We start from the raw sequence: 20,560 nt of genomic DNA on the forward strand, positions 1-20,560 counted from the left end.
GCTATCTCAGCTCACTGCAGCCTCAACCTCCTGGACTCAAGTGATCCTCCCACTTCACTCTCCTGTAGCTTGGACTACAGGATCATGCCACTACATCTGGCTAATTTTTGTATTTTTTTGTAGAGATGGTGTTTCACCATGTTGCCCAGGCTGGTCTCAAACTCTTGGGCTCAAGTGATCCTCCCATCTCAGCCTCCCAATGTGCAAGGATTACACAGGTGAGCCACTGCAACCCCCCTAAAAATTTTGTTTAAATTAAAACTTTTTCAAATCCTAAACATTGCAACTTATCAGCGATAAGGCAATTCATTCCAGGTGGCTGATACTGAGGTCTGATTAGAGAACAGTGATATCTCCATTTTATTTTTTTTTTTAGTTTTAATTTATTATTATTTTTATTGCATTTTAGGTTTGGGGGTACATGTGAAGAACATGCAAGATTGTTGCATAGGTACACACGTGGCAGTGTGGTTCGCTGCCTTCCTTCCCCTCACCTATATCTGGCATTTCTGCCCGTGTTATCCCTCCCCAACTCCCCGCCCTCTACTGTCCCTCCCCTATCTCTCCCCAACAGACCCCAGTGTGTGATGCTCCCCTTCCTGTGTCCATGTGTTCTCATTGTTCAACACCTGCCTATGAGTGAGAACATGTGGTGTTTGATTTTCTGTTCTTGTGTCAGTTTGCTGAGAACGATGGTTTCCAGGTTCATCCATGTCCCTAAAAAGGACATGAACTCATCATTTTTTATGGCTGCATAGTATTCCGTGGTGTGTATGTGCTACATTTTCCCTGTCCAGTCTATCATCAATGGGCATTTGGGTTGGCTCCAAGTCTTTTCTATTGTAAACAGTGCTGCAATGAACATTCCTGTGCATGTGCCCTTATAATAGAATGATTTATAATGCTTTGGATATATACCCAGTAATGGGATTGCTGGGTCAAATGGAATTTCTATTTCTAGGTCCTTGAGGAATTGCCACACTGTCTTCCACAATGGTTGAACTAATTTACACTCCACCAGCAGTGTAAAAGTGTTCCTATTTCTCCACATACTGTCTATACATGCTGTCAAGCTGCAATGGTAGTAGTTACAATGAAAACTATGCTCTAGAAAGCCTAAAATATTTGCTAGTTGACCCAGTATATATTTTTAAAAAAGGTTTTCGGAGGCCTGATCTGGGTCCAGAATACGGGAACAGGAAATCACAGAAGTCATGTCTATTTGATTCTACAAAATGAAGGTATTTCTGTAAAAACAGCATCTACCTCCAAGATTTGATGCAAAGATTAAGCAGGTAACAGACGTAAAGCAGTTAGACCTGCACTTAGCACACACTATGTTCTGTCCTTGCCCTCAGACTACCAAGTGTTCCCTTGCTAGCCCTGCATATGGCTGAAGTCAGAAATACTCTGCTGAGAGGAATGTCAGGCAGGTTGTCTTTCACCACAAAGCAAAGGCCCATCTTTAAAATAATTCTCAAGTAAGCATTGTTTGCTTTGGGCTTAACCCCAGATCTCCACTGGCTAAGCATTTAAAAGACTTAATTGAAAAAGTCATACACAGGGAAAAGCTAATTGCAATACTCAGAAAAGGGAAAAAGATCAAAACCAAAGGAAAAAAGGCAAGGACCCTAATAGGACTGGAGACTCCTGAGGCCCAGAGTCACCAAGGAAGAAACCATTTAATGATCCATTTTTTCAGGAAGACACTGAGATCAATTAAATAGAAATGTTGGGGTTTTTTTTTCTTGACTCTCCCACTGACTGGGCATCTGGTTCTGACAAAAACTCTGGTTATGGAAAATAATGATTTTCTATCTTTCAAATATTGCACCAGAAAATGTTCTGCTCAAATTAATAGTGTCTCTAATGAGACATTTAAAGGTAGAGACCAGTGATTAGTTGAACTCTTTTTAAAGAGCTAACAATTCTCCAAAGATAGGCTTTTCTAACATATGAGGTCAAGTAATTGTGTATGTAGCTGTAAATCTCCCTTCTGCCAGTGTTGATACTTCTGGACAAAAGGGAACAATCTCCCTTGTATTGATTCTCTTTTAGCATACCATTACATAAAACACAAAACCAGACAACATCCCAGGAATAAATGCCAATTATTAGTGGAAATTAATTGTGAAATAAGATGTGAGTCTTGCCAGAAATGAGTGGAACTGTTTGGAACACAGTTGGCAGGGAAGGGGGTGGTTCTGGCTCCCTCTGATCCATCTGAGCCTATGAGCTCTAGAATTAAACTCATGAGCAGAAGACCAATGTAATAGGATAGAAAACCAATATAATGGTCAGAACTCTCAATTTTGCTTAGATTACATTTTGCTGCAATTAAATTTAGCTTTGTTGGAAGATAAGATTTTCCACACCACTGGCTTCAAGTATTTGGGAGTGCTCTCAAGACTTGCCCTTCAGCAGGGCTTGGGACCTCAGCACTCAGAGACTGCAGGGAGCTCTCTATGCTTTATACCATTCCTGCGGACTGTGGGCTGGAGAGACATTCCTTTGCTCTTCAGCCTCATCCCTGGGTCTCTGGACTTCAGAAGACCTTTCTCCTCCCTGTCATCCTGTCTCCTGCCATCAGCAACAGCTGCCCCACCCAAGGTTGAAGGTCTGGAGTGCCTCTGGGGGATTTCACTCAGCTCTCATGCTGGCTAAACGTTTACCTAGTTGCCCTTAGCCCCGACCTAGGGCATAATCATCCTCCTCCTGTCACTCCACCAGAAGTGAAAGCAGCTGTGGGTCTCTACTCTCCTAAGAAGGACATTCTGGATTTTAGTACATTTAGGTCTCTTTGCGTCTTCAGCTCTCAGATGGGTTCAGAAAATATGATTTTGTAATTTAGCCATCTTGCTGGTGTTATTTTGGTGTTGAGAGAGATCAGTATCTCATGCCTTTCTACATCCTAAATAGAAAGGAAATGAGAGTTCCTAGACTGTCATTTCCATTCTTTTACTTAGAGAGGGGCATTATCTCTTGCAAACCCTTTAGGGTCCATCTCTATGCAGAGCATTAGATAAAATGCTGCAAATGTGGGTAGCTGCCATGCTATGAGGAATAGTGGTAACACCCTGGGGCCATGCAGGGACAAGGCTTCTAAAAGAGCAGCAACTTAGAAAGATACTAGAGCACAGGGTATGGAAACCCAAATTTCAGGTCGAGTTCTATTGCTTCATAATTGTGTAGCCTTGCATAAGTTAATTTCTCAGAACTCTGTTCCCTTATCTGTTTAAAAAAAAAAGAAAAGAAAAGAAAAGAAAAGAAAATGCTGGCTGCAAACTCAATGTGAGGAGAAGGTAAATTGGCAGAGCAGGGTTGGTGGCAATTCAAAGGATTCTTTTTAAGAGGCACTGCTGCTGAGTGTTGCCACACTGAAGTCAGGGAGCCATGTGACCAAACCCCCAGCTGCAATTAAAGCCAGAACGTTATGGCAACTGGTTCTATCATTTAGAGCTACTGTTTGGCTCCAATCACATACATCTGGGTCACAGTGTAGTCCAAGAAGTCTCAATTTATAACTCCTGCTTTGGACTCTAAGGATCCCTCAAGCATGGAAACTGGCTGTCAGATTTTTTTGCTGTTGGCTAATGACCTCTTGATAGTCGAAGGCCCTAAATGGTAGTAAAAACTATCTTGATTAATAAAAATTAGGAGGAAAATTAATTGTTTCTTCATGAATTATTTTGTAGATAAAATCTTTTGAATCATGAGGTCATGGGAGAGTGGATGATGAAGGAGACCCCAGCTTGGGCAAGAAATGGCTGAAAGTCTGGTTTTAGGCCATCCCGCACGACTACAGCGCCCCAAGCAAAGCTGCCCCTTCAATAAATACTTGTTGTATAAATGGATGGATAGAAAGATGCATGGATGTATGGATGAATTATAAATGGATAGAAGAATGGATAAATACCCTCTGGATAAATACACTGTTCTAGTCCCATTGAAAATTCAAACCATCTTTGGCTCTATGTATAAGTTAGAATCACATGTGAGCTATAATCAGAGAATGTATTAAGGAATGACTGACTCCTACTTTTAATAATATAACCCCTCTCTCCTTCTGGTGTGTGTGTGTGTGTGTTTGTTTTGAGACAGAGTTTTGCTTTTGCTGCCCAGGCTGGAGTGCAATGGCACGATCTCAGCTCATCACAAACTCCACATTACAGGTTCAAGCGATTCTCCTGCCTCAGCCTCCCAAGTAGCTGGGATTACAGGCATGTGCCACCACGCCCGGCTAATTTTGTATTTTTAGTAGAGATGGGATTTCTCCATGTTGGTCAGGCTGGTCTTGAACTCCCAACCTCCATTGATCTGCCCGCCTCAGTCTCCCAAAGTGTTGGGATTACAGGCGTGAGCCACCATGCCCAGCCTATCCCTCTCTTCTTATTCATGGCCACATTGCACTTTGGTAACATTGCTTTTTCCACCTTACGGTCACAATGGCTCGATTTCACCTGTATAAAAAACATGAATAGCCTGGATGTGCACACCACTTGTCCCAGCCCATCCTTCCCTAGAAATGTCCCTTACTCGAGGCCACAAAACGCAAGGACTTCATTTTTACAGAAAATGAATTTGATGCCAAATCAGCCCATCTTCCCCCTTCCTAAGAAAGGTGCTATACCAAACAGCAACAAAAAAATAGAAACTGATTTAATAATCTACCAAGGAGAGAGATTCTACGGGTTTGGAAGGGACTTGGGAAGGGAAATGATACAGGGAGAGGGAAGATCGATGACAAAGAGAAAACGCATCTTAAGAAAGATTGGGGTTGTAAAATAACTAGACATTTATTTCTCATCTTCTTTTTACACAATAAACACACTTCTCAAAAATGACAAAACCATTTCTTAAGAGGGCACTTGTGCTCTGTTCATCAGAAGCAAAGGTAGAGGGTATTTTTCATGTAAGGGAATTTATTTCTAGAAAGCTAGACATGTTTAAAATGATAACTCCATTTTTTTTTAAACTATAGCCATGGCATGTGACTTACAGAGAATATAACCTTTAATAAACAGAGACAATTACTCTGCTTAAAAATCACACTGTGTCATTCTTGCTTCCAGCACAAACCTCACTGCCCTGGATCATTACAGTGGTGGCTAGTTGGATGATTTTCCTGTTCTTTAAGGGCAAAGATTATACTTCATGAAAACTGCTCTACTGCCGATTGAACCTTTTGAATATTTAAAAGCTGATGACTTATGACTGAAGTTAATGCAAATGTCTCTGTCTCTAATGACAAACCTGATAAACTGACGATGAGAGGAAGACCAGCTGAGTAGAAATTCTAGGAAATACCTCCAGCAAAGTCTATCAGGGTTCTTTATGGTAAAAGCAATCTTATTCTTGATCTTCAACCCCCTCTGCGCACCCTCAGGACTAATGGAATGGGTATTTCTTCTTACCCCAGATGGCTTTGATTAAAGCTGTGGAAAATACAAAACAAGACGGATAAAAAGAACAGAGGACCATCAAGTCCACAGAGGTTGCCGCAATGGCTTCCTCCAGCCACTAGAGGGCTCTAGAGGGAAGAATAACCTATTTCTAAATCAGTCCCAGGTAAGACCTCATCTCTGCACACCAAGCTTAAAGTCTGAAAATTCCAAGAGATTCTTTTTCACATATAGTTTTAAAAACAAATATGGCTCCTGATGACTTAAAATTATCTACAGAGGCAGGAGAGTGAAGTACAAATTGATTCCATACCTGCTCTGCCATGTGTTTAGAACAGGAGTCAGCAAGCTAGGACCCAAAGGCCAAATGTGGCCTGCCACCCGTGTTGTCAATAAAGTTTTATTGAATCATGGACCACTCATTTATGAATTGTCTATATCTGCTTTTGCCTTACCAAAGCATGAGTAGCTGCACTAGAATCCATTTGACCCAAAAAGCCAAAAATATTTAACCTTACCTAGAAGAATCATTCAGCTCAGTGGGTTATGTAAGTGATATATTTCCATATTATCTAGTGCACATGATATTAAAAGGCCCAAAGATGCCTGTATAAAAATCTTTCTCAATGAAACTCTATTAGCTACACATCTATAGACCAAAATCCAGAACAATGACAACACCAAATGTTGGCAAGAATGTGGAGCAACAGGAACTCTCATTCATTGCTGGTGGGGTTGCAAAATGGTACAACCACTTTGGAAAACAGTGTGGCGTTTTCTTATAAAACTAAACATACTCTGCCATATGTAGAGCAATCATGGTGCTTGGTATTTACCCAAAGGAGTTGAAAACTTATGTGCACACAAAATCCTACACACAAATATTTATAGCAGACTTATTTATAATTGCTCAGATAGAAGCCACCAAGATGTCTTTCAGCAGGTGAATGGATAAACTATGACACATACAGACAATGGAATCATGCTAAAAGGAAACGAGCTCTCAACCCAAAAAAAGACATGGAGGAAACTTAAATGCAAATTACTAAGCAAAATAAGCCAATCTGAAAAGGCTACATTTTGTATGATTCCAACTATGACATTCTGGGTAAGGCAAGAACTATAGAGACAGTAAAAAGATCAGTGGTTGCCAGGGGTTAAGGGAGGAGGAAGAATGATTTTTAAGACAGGGAAACTGCTCTGTATGATACTATAATGGTATTGGCATTGCAGTTGAATGATACTATACATTCGTCAAACCCATAGAGTGTATACCAGGAGTGAACTCTAATGTCAACTATCAACTGTGGGTGATTATGATGAATCAATGTAGGTTCATTAGTTGTAATAAATGTACCACTCTAGAAGGGATACTTGATAATGAGGGAGCCTATGCATGTGTGGGGCAGGAATATAGAGGAAATCTCCGTGCCTTCCTTTCAATTTTGCTGTAAACCTAAACGTCTCTTTAAAATTAAAAAAAAAAAAAGTCTCTTTAAAAAAGAAAAACAACTCTATTAGTCAATGAGGTTGTGAGAGCCATTAAGGTTTACCCACTGTTTCCACTCTTTCCAGCTCATACTACCTTCTGAACGCCATAGAATTGCACTTCCTTGATGCTGGGTGACATCCTGGGACTGGTCCTGATCAGAGAATTGTAAGTAGAAGTGATATGAATCACTTCCAAGATGAAGCATGACCTTCCAGAGCTCTATTCCTTGTGACTCAACATCTGGCAAATCCAAATTTTTGACTTCCCTGAGTGACAATGATGGGCAGAGTCCCCCAGCTGACCTCTGATGGACACAGAGCAGAGCAAAGAAGAAGCCTTTCTTGCTCTAAGCCACCAGGCTTTGGGGGTTTGTTTCCTCAGCAAAATCGAATTGATCTTGACTGATACAGAGATAATCAAAAACTATAATATGCTACTATAATTGCGAAACTGTGACTTCTCCCTACCCTCCCTCCTCCAGTACAGTCAAAGATTCAGAAGAAGAAACACTGATCTAAGAATGAAATTTTACTTTCAGTCTTCAGTCATTAATCTAATTTAGTTAATGAAAACTCTTCTTAAAATCTTGGTCTTCTTAAAACTCCAAGGAAGAGTCTCAAAGATCAGAGTCAGTCCCTCTCTTTCTTTCTTTCTCTCTCTCTCTCTCTCTCTCTCTCTCTCTCTCTCTCTCTCTCTCTCTCCCCCCTCCCCCAAAGAACTCTGTTATTCATGCCTATCTATCAGGCCATCTTGGTCTGACCTTCAGACAGTGTGTAGCCTCCCACAGAGGAAATTTCTTCTTTCTCTCTGATTAGTTTTCTGCCAAGAATGGCAGCTTTTTTTCCTTGCTCAGAGATCACAGAAGCAGAATAATCCTAATCAATAAAAAGGCTGGGAGAAGGTTGTGAAACCACCCCCTCCCCAGGCAAACATGTTGGTCTCCTTGTTAATCATCATTTCTGCTAATATTTAAGCACTTACTGTATTTTATTTCTCTGCTGGTTCAGAGAGCAGACAGGAAGAAGGAGGTTATTTATTAGGTCTCTCAAACCCCGACAAAGACCAACTGGAATCCTCTCAGCAAGTCTTCAGAACAGCAGTCCTATCCACCCACCACTATCCCTGGCTGTGTGGGAGGGTCGCGAGTGTTGTGGTGACACTGGAGAGCACGATGGCCATGCCTTGGTGCAGCCTCGCACAGGTCTCCTCCATCCATGACTCCTTCCTGGCACGGTCAGGTTTGCAGAGTAATTCAACCAAGGCCCAAATCCGTACACAAGATGCACAGCCCTTTCTTGGCCTGTGTGTGAAGGGCTGGCAGCACCCTCAGAGCACCTTCAGTCTCTGTAGCAGGTTCCCATCAGATGCAAGAAAGCTCCTCTCCCTGGCACTGTCAGCCTCCTCTGCTCTTCTTGTCTGACCCTCCAAACCAAAAATATCTCTCTGCTGCACTGATGCTGAATGAAACACAGGACTACTGAGAGAGAATGAGCAAAAATACACAGGAAAATACCCCTGAAGCTGTCCTTGCAATGTATGATTTCTGACAGGTTCATCCTTCAGGCATTTAACTTTGACCTCCTCACAAAGGCTTTCTGAACGTTACAAACGTGCAGGACCACATATGCCGTAGAACAGCAGCTTTGATCAAACCACAGAACTTACTTCCAAGATTTATAAAGTGTGACTGAGTGACAACCCTCTGTCTTCCCTGAGTGCATGATGACCACCTCCAAGGATATCCGCAAACCCAGGTGAGGGCCCAGGATTCAAGCTACAGCTTTCTGAATGTTAATAAAATAACCTGGAATCTTCTTTGATTCACTCATTTTCTCATGAAACTGTGGATCACCAAGTCTTGCTGCAACACTTCTCATGACTCTCTTCTTTCCATTTCCTTTACTCTTACTCTTTTTCAGGTCCTTACTGCTTCTTGTATGAACACCAGAAATTAGTAGCTGGCCGTCCTGCCCTGGTTCTCCATCCTCGGGCACTGCTGACATGGTGATCACGATGAAACACCCACCCAAATACCTGACTCCCTTTAAACACTCAACAAAGGGATAAGAGCATGGGCATGCCTTGAACCAGGTAACCCAAGGTTCAAGTCCTGACTCTACTATTTACTCAGCACAAGTCCTTTAACCATGTCAGCTTGTACCTTCCGCATCCCGTGTTAGAAAGAACAATAGCAGTCATCTAACAGAGTTTGGGGAAACCGAGTGGGATAATGCACTTAAAGCTCTTAGCATGATGTTTTGGCATCTAGTAAGTAAATGCTTGATAAATGTGTATTATTATCATATGTTCCGAGCATTAGGGGCACTGCAAATTCAGGGCATAGAAAACCTTTCCATTCTCATCTCCTACCAATTCAAACAGTGGCTGCAACTCCTTCATCCAAGGTTTCTCACCCTGTGCTCTTCAGAACACTGCTTTGCCACAAACCCCTCCACAGAAGTATTGGAACTTTATCGCTACCTCTAGTACACTTGTCTCCAAAACAGCAAGAGTAGTGAGAATTTCATGCATCTTCAACAAGGCTTTTCATCAGGAGACAATACTCTAAAGTTACCCACCTAGATGGCATGTTGCTTTCTGAAAGAGGTACAATGTTTTGACGTCTAATCATCTTTTATCTCTAAGAAGCCTCGTATTTTCCCAGCTGAAGTAAGTTACCACCTTGAATGCCCTCATGTAGACTCTTCCCAGATTCACCAGTAGGGGGCGCGCCTGCATAAAGGCGGGAGCTTGAGCAGTTCCCTCATTCTGGGACAGTTGTCTGTTCCAGAATGCGTAATTCAGTCATGCAATTTTCTTTAAACTTACCAGAGGCCTAGAAGATGGAAGCATCTCAGCTCTTGCAGTTTTTCATCAACACTTGTCATAACACAGCCCATGCTTGTTGCTATTACCAAAATGATTTTTTTTTTTTGGCAGTTTGCACAGTATCTAAATTAGTTACAGACTGGACTATGTGAGTTACCTGAATTCCAAGTTGGCAACAATCCCTACACACATTTCATTTTATTCCCAGAAGTCCATGTAGAGAGTAAGCATCACACAGTGCTTAAAAGCACAGACACTAGACCCAGGCTGCCAGAATTCAAATCCCAGCTCTGATACTTAGTAGCTGTGTGACCTCGGGAAGTTGTTTAACCTCTCTGTGCCTCAGTTCCCTCATCTGTAATATGGGAGTAACCAATAACCTATTTCCTAGGTTGTCGTGGAGATTAAATGAGTTAATATGTGCAAAGTGCTGAGAACAGTGCTGGGTACATGGTGAATGCTACATGCAATTTTGCTGCTCCTACCACTTCTCCTGCGCAGCTATCATCAAAGCACTGCAGGTGAGAAAAGGAGGATCAGACACTAAATCTGTCTTTTTGAGAGCAACTCAGCAAAGGGAATCTTGCCAATGGATTCTACTCTACTTGGAGTCAATGCTCCCAGCAACGGCCACAGGTGGGAAAAAGACAATACAAAATTCAAATCAGAAAGGTTTACTTATTTACCTTAGATTCCACTTTCAGAAGCTCAGGGTGGTTAGAAATCCGTATGTGTGAGAAAATATATGGCTCTAATAACTACTAATGCTTCATAAACAGCCACTCAGGGGACTCCGCACTATTGAGATTGTTATTGACAAAGGACACCAGGGTGTCCTTGATGGTGCCCAGAAAAATTGTGCTGCCACCCGAAACAGCCTACCCATACATCACAACATTCCTCCCTCACAACGTGGCTTCCACATTCCCTGCAGTAAGAATACTTGCTCACCTTTATCATTTTCACAAACATCTACCCAGATTACCTCAGTTCATTTTTATGGATTTCCACTATTTTTCTTTCCAGCTTCTGCGACTGCTTGGGGAAAATCTCAAACTCACTGATGTAATTCTCGGGATGCTCATCAGGATCGTAATCACCAAGCTCAGCTGTAATGAGTGAAAAAATAAAGAGAAAGATTAAAAACAATAACATGAGCAGGGTGCATATGGAATGCCTCCTGCCATCCAAAAGAAGAAGCTGAAATAAGCTCACCCAAAAAAATGTATCTGTACCAGAGAAAGCCTGAGTGTCTAGAAGCTCATATTCCAGTTCAGTTCAAACTGTGTGAGCCTGGGGGCTTCAGAATCTTCTCTGGGTCTCGCCTTCTTTGTCAGGATAACAAAGGATTTAAATCACTGTTTCTCAGTAGGGGCACTATTGGCATTTTGGGGGCTGAGCAATTTTATTTTTTCAGATTTTCCGAAGAACTGTAGGACATTTAGTACCTCTACCCTTCAGGTAACTAGATGTTAGCAGTTTACCCAGGCACTGGGACCATCAAAACTGCTGTCTCCCAGAAGTTAGTCAAAGAATACAGGATTTCAGTTAGATAGAAGGCATATATTCAAGAGAGCATTGTACAATATGGAGACTATAGTAAGAAAGAACATATTGTATACTTACAAACCACTGAGAGGGTAGCTTTTAATTGTTCTCACCACAAAAACAAATGATAAGTATATGAGGTAATGTATATGTTACTGAGCTTGGTTTTACCATGTCACAACACATGCATATTTCAAAACATCAGGTTGTATACCATCAATACACATAATGTTTGTTGATTTAAAATGTTTTAAATTTAAAAAATGTTTCATACCCTCCCCCTACAATATTTCCAAATGTTCTGCAGGATAGGAGGTGGTACCACCACTTGGTGGAAACCAGTGGACATTCCTTGGGGTTCCATTCACAGCTAATATTCTCTGCATCCAGGAATTCCCTGACTGGAGCTGCCTGCTCTGAGGCTTATGCAGGTATGGCTTATTCAAGGAAAAGTCACAATAAGAAGTAACCCAGCAGGATTGCACTTAAAAACAAATTGATTGCTCTTCAAATTAAAGAGTATGCATCTAAGACAGAAGAGCATACCAGATTAAAGCTGTCGCTGGAAACTAATGAGACATAAAAATAAAATCCTAAGCTCCCAACAGACTGAACACTGCCCACACTTGGCCAAGAGACCCCAGAGAACCCTTAAAACTGAGTTCCCAGACATGATGAGGTCAGACCTCATTGTACCCCCTCTGTCATTAATTGCTACCAGGTTTTCTACCCCAAGGGTTAAACGGAAATCAGTCCTTTTGAAAGACTGCACCACTGATATCAACCAATTGCCTGATGCTGCCCCTCCCTTATGTGGTTTTGACACAGCAACTGACCAGCATTCCTTCCTGGTAAGAGACCACTGGCCACAAAGTGGTCCTGGCCAGTCTATGGAGGCGGTGCACAGAGGGCCTTAGTGTCCTCTGCTTCACCTTTTGATGTATATGCTGTAATCATAACACATTTAATGTTAAGTTTCCACTCAAAAGTGAACATGGGATGCATGTTGCCTGCGTGTTAGCCTACTATGCATGTGTTTCCCTTTTGCGAATGTTCATAGCTCCTACTACAACCTGTTGAACATGTATACTTGGCCACCTCATTCAGCATAAATCCTTGTCTTGTTCTTCTCACCCTTGAAGTGCTTGTTTCCAGCTTCTGGCCAGAGGTTACATTTCCCCACCTGTCAGAATGGTCACCCTGCAAGCTGCAACCCTTTTTGAGAAATAAAGCTCCTCTTTCCAAATTTATATACTTCATGATTCATCAGCTGACACTACCAAAGGGCACATCCAGAGAATCTTCAAGGGTAAAAAGAGAAATGCCTACACACCTGTGAGTACCCAGAAGGCCAAGCAGAGATGGGTGTGTGAACCACAGCAAAGGTGATGTCTGGCATCAAGAACACTTGCTATGGGTTCCACGAGCATGCTAAGGAAAATGATCCAGAAGAAGCAAGTGTCTCTGGAAGAAACAGAAGATACGGCCCAGGAAAGCAGACTAAAGATAGTGGGAAAAGTGTGTTAGAAGAACCTGATCACGAATATGACTTTGAAGAAGAAAAAAATTAGTATGCCTTGAGTGCATTTGAAAAATCACAGCCAACTCTCTAATGTGTATCCACTGTCCCTTCATTGTCACGTCATCCAAAGACTGGAAAAGGATCTAACCAGGAGGAAAGCAAAGCTCTTTAAAGCTTCTGAAAAAAATTCAAATTACAGAGTTCTTAAAACAACCTAGAATATACACCACAAGGAGGGAAGACTTCCAAAATAAGACTCAAAATAATATCAGTCACAAAGGGGAAATTGATTAATTTGATCATATCAAAATTTATTTCTGTTTATTAAAGGACATCAAAGTAATAGAGAGAAGACATCTTGAAAGACCATATTTTCACAATCTAGAGCTGACAGGGACTAATATCTGGAATAAAGAAGAAATCCCTACAAATCATTTTTCTAATGGATAGGAAGACCAATAGAGAATGGTCAAAGGATACAAACAGACAATTCAAAGAAGAGGAAACCCGAAGGGCCAGTGCAGGGAGAGATGCTCAAATGCATTAATACTTAGAGATATGTAAACCAAAACAAGATGTTACTTTATATCCATAACATTGGCAATAAACCTAGGAAGTTGGCAGAGACATGAGAAAACAAAAATACTTGTGCACTGCTGAAGGGTGCTAGATGCACACTGCTCCTCTAGAGAGCAAAGTAGAAGTATTTAGTCAAATATTATGACCAAGCAATCCCATTTCTGGGCAGTTTTTCTAGAAAACCACTGGGTGCAAAAAAGGATACGTTCAAGGTTTTTTATCACAGCATTAATCATAATAGTCAGAAGATGGAGGTGACCTGGGTGTTTACTGTTGCTGGGACAGATAGATAAGTAAAATGTGGAAGACACACCCTTTGGGACACTCTGTCACAGTTAAAATCAACACAATAGAAGTATGTCCAGCAATATGGATGGATCCCAAAAACAGTGTTCTGAGCACAAGAAGGAGGGCATACAATGAGTTCTATAGCCTCATTTAATTTGTAAAATTTAGAAGCATGTAAGCACAAAACAAATCAGTCATTTTATAAGAATGGATACAAAGACAAAGATATACATATGAAGCCAGGGTTGCCCTTAGTAGTAGAAATGGAGAATAATGAAAAAGGGAAAATCAATCAATTAATCCATGGGCCTAAAGGGTCCAATGATGAGTGGGCCATAAACTGATGATTAACTCAACCCATGCTCCAAAAGAAATACACATAACATACCCACCTACACACACATACACGCTCATGTTCCCAGTGAGCTAGCTGCAGGCATTAATATTTAGGAGATGGACTAACCCAGTGCTTCCATTTTCCAAAGGTGATGGGATAATGGACCACCAATATGAAACCGGGTCATCTTCAGTGCAAATGTCAGCTTGCAGAGTGGTTGGTGAAGGAGGGGGTTGTTTGTAGGGATGCACTTTTCTTTCCAGGAAATCTAGTGAGGTATCATAGACTTGCAATGTTTAACACTGCAAATGTTAGAAAAGTTAGAGAAGAAATGCCATGAAGACTGCACTGGGTACTGGGCTGATGAAAAAATAAAGATTAACACTGCCCCCGTCACAGGCCCTGCTCTCTGATCCCTTAAAGCTTGTCTTTAACTCTGACCTCTCCTTAAGCAAAAGGCAGTTTTTTTGATGAATAAAGACTTCTAGCTATTCGTACCGAGAATAGTTGGGTAAGCAGCCGTGGTTCTCCCTCCTGCATGTGACTTGCAAGTTGAAGTTGTGACAAATGACATACAACTGGAGGCCCTATGGTTTGAAACCAGCTCCAGCACTTTTCTAAAAGGATTCCATTCTAAGAGAAAAATCCAATGAGTTTGAAGTGTAAGGGTGAGTAAGGTCGGAAATGGTAAGTTTAGAAAGCAACAGGCTTCCCCCTGGTTTGGAAAGGACTCATTCCAAAAGCATTTGGGAGGCAGGACCTTCATTTAGCTCCAGGGCCAGCCCCTTCAGAAGCCTTCCCTGACCCACCCTTGCTGAGTCAGGAGCCCTCCTAGGACACTCATAGCAGGGACTGGGGCTGTGTGTCCCTCTATCTCACCATCAACGCAGGTCACAATGGCCTGTTTCCTTGTCCATCTCCCCACAGGAACTTGATATGGCCATGTGGCCTCCTTGCAACTGCTCGGGAAATGTTTGGCAAACACATGAACAAATAAATGAATGAGATAGCGCTACCATCCCAGCAGGCGACCAACCAATCTTTCCCGTAGTTAAATGAAACAGGCACAGTCATTTAATTAAATGTTAAATTTAACTAGACATTAAATGATTGTGCCTGATTCATTTAACTATGGTTAATCAGGGCACGTTTTAAGCATTGGTATATTCTAAGTTTATTAAAAACAGTCAGTTAAGCCGGGTGTAGTGGTACACACCTGTAATCCCAGCTACCTGGGAGGCTGAGGTAGGAGGATTGCTCGAGGCCAGAGTTTGAGACCATCCTGGGTAACAGTGAAACCCTATTACAAGAAATACAAAACCAACCAATCACCTGGAGTTCAGGCAAGTGCCCTGATTCATTTCAGGCAAGTGCTCTGATTCATTTAACATATTTTTTAGTGGAGAACCTGCTGCGTATCGGACACAGGAAGACTGCTGTGAAAAAGCACCCAGATCCTACTCCCATGGAATTAGATTCTACATAAGAGGAAATGCATAATAAGCCCCAAAACAATTCAAGCTCTAAGTGCTTGCAAGAAAACAAAACAGGGGTCTGAGAAAAAATGACATGCAAGAGGGAGCTGCTTTAGCTTGAGTGGTCCAGGTAGTCTTATCAGAGGAAGTGACTTCTGGACTGTGTTCTGAATAACTAGCAGAAATCAAGATTTCTACAGGACTTGAACACACCAGGCAGAGGAGATAAGTTGAATTCCTCTCTGCGGTGCTTTTTTGTAAAAGGAACAGGAAATAAAGATATTTTTACCAAGAAAGAATATAAATAGATCCCAAGGATTCTGTGTTTGTTTTGCAATTTGTATTATAAAAGAAAATGCACTGCATGTCTTGAACATGCTTGTTGGATTCAGTATGTGCAGGCAGCAAAACTCCAGGTGATTGACTGGTTTTGTATTCTTTGTAGAGACAAGGTCTTGCGATGTTGCCCAGGCTGGTCTCAAACTCCTGGCCTCAAGCAATCTTCTTGCCTCAGCCTCCCAAGTAGCTGGGATTATAGGTATGCACCACCACAGCCAACTTGATTCACTGTTTTTGATAAACTCAGAATAGACCAAAGCTTAAAACATACTCCTTGAAAGAGCGTTAGCAAACAAGATGATGAGGAATGACAGTGCCTCGTGATTACTAATCACTTACTCCCTCTTCCCTGTGACTCTGTAGGAATAAGCAGTTCTGAAAAGCCCATCTATATCTGCATTTGTGAATGACCCACAGAGCTGCCAAAGTGCTCACCCAAGAATCAGACCTTTATGAACCGCTTTTACTGAATTTGCTGTAAATGACCACAGACAGCCCTGCATTTGAGAGCCAAAAGGTCTTTCAAGGTCTGCTGGTCCATTTCCCACTCTACTTTCTCACAGTGTCTCTCTCTCTCTCTCTCTCTGTGTGTGTGTGTGTGTGTGTGTGTGTGTGTGTGTGTGGTCACTGATAATAGCAATGAGGGATAAAATTGGGCCCTGATCATCTGGATGGAGGCTCTGTGGCTTTACTTCAAACAGAAAACAGGATGGCAAGCTTTTCATTATAGATCCATATTGAGCTTGTCCTTGGAGAATAATGGTAATTCACTGATGCCTACATGCATTCTGAAATCCTCATAAGCTGGTCTGTTGCTTGGATTAGTATCGATTCCCTTGTCTCTTACGTAAGACAGTGTGCCCTAACTCAGGATGTGCAGCGTTCACCATGGAGGAGGGGAATTATGGGATTTACAGTCCTTTCACTCCGAGGTAAGAGAGGCAGTTTCAGAAGCACAGTCTCTACCTCAGTGCCAATAAAAGGGCTGTTTCCCGTCACAGTATCAACCATAGTGTTTAAACAAGAAAATATGCAAGGGTTTTAACACCTCTGCCAAAATCTGCTACCCAGAATGAGGCTGTTCCCAGGGAAGGGGGCGAAAAACAGCACCCACACCCACTCACTTCAGCATGCTCAAAAGACCCAACACAACTGAGAAGTTGATCAAAGGAAGAGGATCACAGCATAGAGCACCCCACAGGAGGGCAGTGAGCCAAAGGGGAATCTCCAGGAGAATGGTGGGTTTCTTAAGCAGTGACAAGCTCGGTGTTGTGGTAGGCAGGTGATCATCACCGACGACCAGCTAATGACCCATCAGAATCTCCTGTGTTATTCCAGATCCACTGGAAAACTGGCATAAACATCTCTCTCGCTCTGTCTTCCCCCACCACTCCACCTTCTCTCTCATAAACATGCTGTTAATGTTCATGCTACAAACAGCTGGATCATCTGAGTCCCTCCAGCTGCCTCTCCTGGTCCAGGGGAACAGAGCACCTGAGCCATCTTCACTTGGGTGTTTGGCCCGTCCCTGGCCATATGATGCCTCGGGCCCTGGAGGCCTCCTTCTCTCAAACCACTTTCCTTACTAGGTGGAAACATCCAGAACCCAACCCACATCAATACATTCACTGTTTCCCACTGCCCCCACACCCTCTGGGGTTTGTTCAACTGGAAAAAGAACAGTAGTCACTTCTAATGTGTCTGCGCTACCCCTGGCCTGGTGCAGAGTGGTCTCATGAAATCACACGGCCAGGAAGGCAGGATGACTATCCTATTTAATAGATGAAGGAACTGAAGTCTCAAGAGCTTAGGTAACTAGGTAACTTATCCATGGTAAAACATTCAGGAAATGGGAAGAAAGATTCAAATGGTGGTATGACAAATTATGAGACTTGTGCTCTCCTCACCACGCCCACAGCTAAAAGAGATGAGGAATTAGACATAATAGTCATGTACACATGTATACACATACACACACCAATAGATAGGAAGGATGGACAGACGGATGGATGGATGGATGGATGGATGGATGGATGGATGGATGGATGGACAGACGGATGAATATACATAAAAATGCTTCCGGGAATGACCCCTTTGTTTAACACCTATCTTCCTGGATGCAGATTCCCTCCTGAAAATGTCCATTAGGCTTCTCACCTAGCATTTGGAACTGAGAACATACAACGCCCATTTCCCTTCAGAGCTTCTCATAAACCCACCCATTCCACATTCCAGCCCCTTTGAAAGAGAGCTTCTGACTCTGACTCTTGGGATCTTAAGGGACTCTGTTTTTGCAGAGGCCCCTGTGAGCACCTCAGCCCAGCCTTCCACCAGGACCCCACTCACTTGGGAGGGAAGGTGAGTAGGGGTTCTGTTGCTACGTACCCAGCCCTACCTGGCCTCCAGCCACAGACACGGGCAGGATGGCCATGGATGGTAAAGAAGGGAGGCTTGAAACAGTCAGAGCTCCACAGTACAATGATGGTGTGGGTGAGCTGTGGCCAGACTTACCTTGAACAATACAGGCCCCCAGGTAGGCAGCATCGGAAAAGGAGCACAGCAGCCGGCCATGAAAAATATCCCTTTTAATCTGAAGGTACAAAAGGTACCTGCAATATAAAAGGACAAATGGTCACCCTAACTTTTGGCTGAAGTCTGGAAGAAGTATGATTGTTCATGCTTAGCTCCTACGGTGACCAGAGCTTTTCCCAGCTCCAGGGAGTGGCTTAGACATGTCAAGCTCTTTGTAGAACAAGCAAAGGAAAGCTGAGAGGGGCCCTCTGAATTCAGAAAATCTGAAGTGTCTGCCGAGCAGATCTTAACAGCTTCCAAAGCTGAGCAGCCTCGGCCTTTTCAAAGAGGCGCAAGAAGAACTCAGGAAAGCCACAGGAACCAGTGGCCAGAGCTCCTGGCAGCAACTCCCGTGCGAGGACAGATATGGCCACTGTCATCACCACCTGCATCTCAGGTACATGCTTCCAAGCTCTGTTTCATATGAAGAGCCAGGAAACAGACTCAGTCAGTACATCAGGCCAGCCCCGCCATTTCTCAGGAGCAGACAGACTCATTAATCAATCTCAGACAGACGTGGTTTATTATGAGGTCAGAAAGGCAACTAACTGATTCACAACTAGAGCTATCATCTGTGGAGAGTCTCCCCTCTCCAGGATGGCACGCTCAGATGCCTCCTGAGGCCAGGCACACAGTGGCCTGTGACGTGGGCAAGTCACCTGTGCTGGTGCAAGAAGTGCTGAAACCAGGACGAGACACAGCAGCTCCCTTCAAAGGGGGCAGCTACCACACCTCTCCAGCCTAGTGCTGCCACTGGAAAAGCGGACCAAAGGTGTCCAGTTTTTCTAGAAAAATAGCAGAGTGGAAGGCAGGCAGCAGAGCAGGGTACCAGTTTGCAACCCCTGGCTCAGCTCATTTTGTCCTGTCCTTTCTGTTCCTCTACACTAATCAAACTGTCTTCCAACTTCCTCATCTTCTCAAGGTTCCCTCATTCCAGGCTCAGGCCTGGGGTCTGCTGTTTCTGAGCAGAGTAACTTTACAGATGAGTGCAGATTCTTTCCATGCTTACTTTATAGAGTTTAACTCACAGAAACCAATTTTTTTTCCCTTCCCACCTTCTTGGGGATTTGGGGGAAGCATCTCTTCCCAGTTATCACCTTGTGATACTGGATTGAACCATGGGATACCCAGATATCTGGTTCAATGTATTTTCCTGGGCGAGGGTGTTTCTAGAAGAGATTGGCATTTGATTTGGTGGACTGAGTAAAGCAGATGACCCTACCCAGTGTGGGTGGACCTCATGCAATCCATTGAGGGCCTAAATAGCACACAAAGGCAGAGGAAGCTGAATTCACTTTGCCTGACTGCTTGAGCTGGGACATCAATCTTCTCCTATCCTCAGTGCTCCTGGTTCTCAGACCTTCAGACTTGGATTGGAATCTACACCACTGACTCTCTGGCTCTCAGGCCTTTGAACTACATTGCTGGCTTCCCTGGGTCGCCAGGTTACAGATAGCAGGTCACGGGATACCTTGGCCTCCATAATCAAGTGGGCCAATTCCTTATAATAAATCTCATTATGTATGGCCGGGGGAGGGGCAGTGCTGTGCGCGCATGCGTGTGTGTGTTTGTGTGTGTGTGTGTGTGTGTGTGTGTGTGTGTGTGTAGCCTACTGGTTCTATTTCTCTGGAGAACCTCAACAAATACACATCTCTAGTGCCCAAGTAATTTAGTCTTTACTCAGCCATAGAAAGAGTGATATGTGTAATTCCCATTTTAAAGGCAAAGAACTAGAAAATCAGAGACGGTGATTAATGTGCAAAGATCACAGGGACACTGTCAACCCTGGAGCACTGGAGTGCACTGTTTCCAGGCACTGGTTCACTGAAAGGACACTGGGTGCCCTGAAGGGCTCTGTGGCTCACTGATGTTTTCCTTCCCTGTAGCTTTGTCTAGCATCTGCTTCATGCTGTGCACTGTGCTGTGTGGGCACTGGGGGCATGGTGGAGGCTCAAATGACAATTTCTGTCCCCAGTTTAGTATTAAGTTGTGTGCAGAGGATAAAGGCAGTGCCTAATAAGTTTCTAACTTGAAGTTTGGTATGCATTCTGTCCAAGGAACAATATTACACTCAATGGGTAAGAACCCAGACTAGCTACCGAAACTAGTGCCTCTCACACTTTACTGCTCACATGAATTAACTTGAAGAGTTGGTTAAATTTGATTCTGATTCAAAAG

The 20,560-nt window shown here is 43.0% G+C and overlaps 1 protein-coding gene across 8 annotated transcripts in view; it reads right to left on the reverse strand.

Moving 5' to 3' along the window:
• The window catches only part of FRMD3 (FERM domain containing 3), a 354,484-nt gene that overhangs the window by 80,035 nt on the left and 253,889 nt on the right, over positions 1–20,560 (reverse strand). For all 8 annotated transcript variants that reach the window (XR_012516686.1, XM_039475058.2, XM_039475059.2 and 5 more), the window contains 2 exons: positions 18,323–18,420; positions 10,709–10,832 (listed from right to left, as the gene is read on the reverse strand). Coding sequence is in view for 7 of the 8 variants with exons in the window: in XM_039475058.2 (XP_039330992.1) it covers positions 10,709–10,832; positions 18,323–18,420 (222 nt within the window). In the remaining variant the exon portion in view is untranslated. The remainder of the gene's footprint in view (positions 1–10,708; positions 10,833–18,322; positions 18,421–20,560) is intronic.

Source organism: Saimiri boliviensis, chromosome 2, assembly GCF_048565385.1.
Source record: "Saimiri boliviensis isolate mSaiBol1 chromosome 2, mSaiBol1.pri, whole genome shotgun sequence".
Classification (NCBI taxonomy): Eukaryota; Metazoa; Chordata; class Mammalia; order Primates; family Cebidae; genus Saimiri; species Saimiri boliviensis.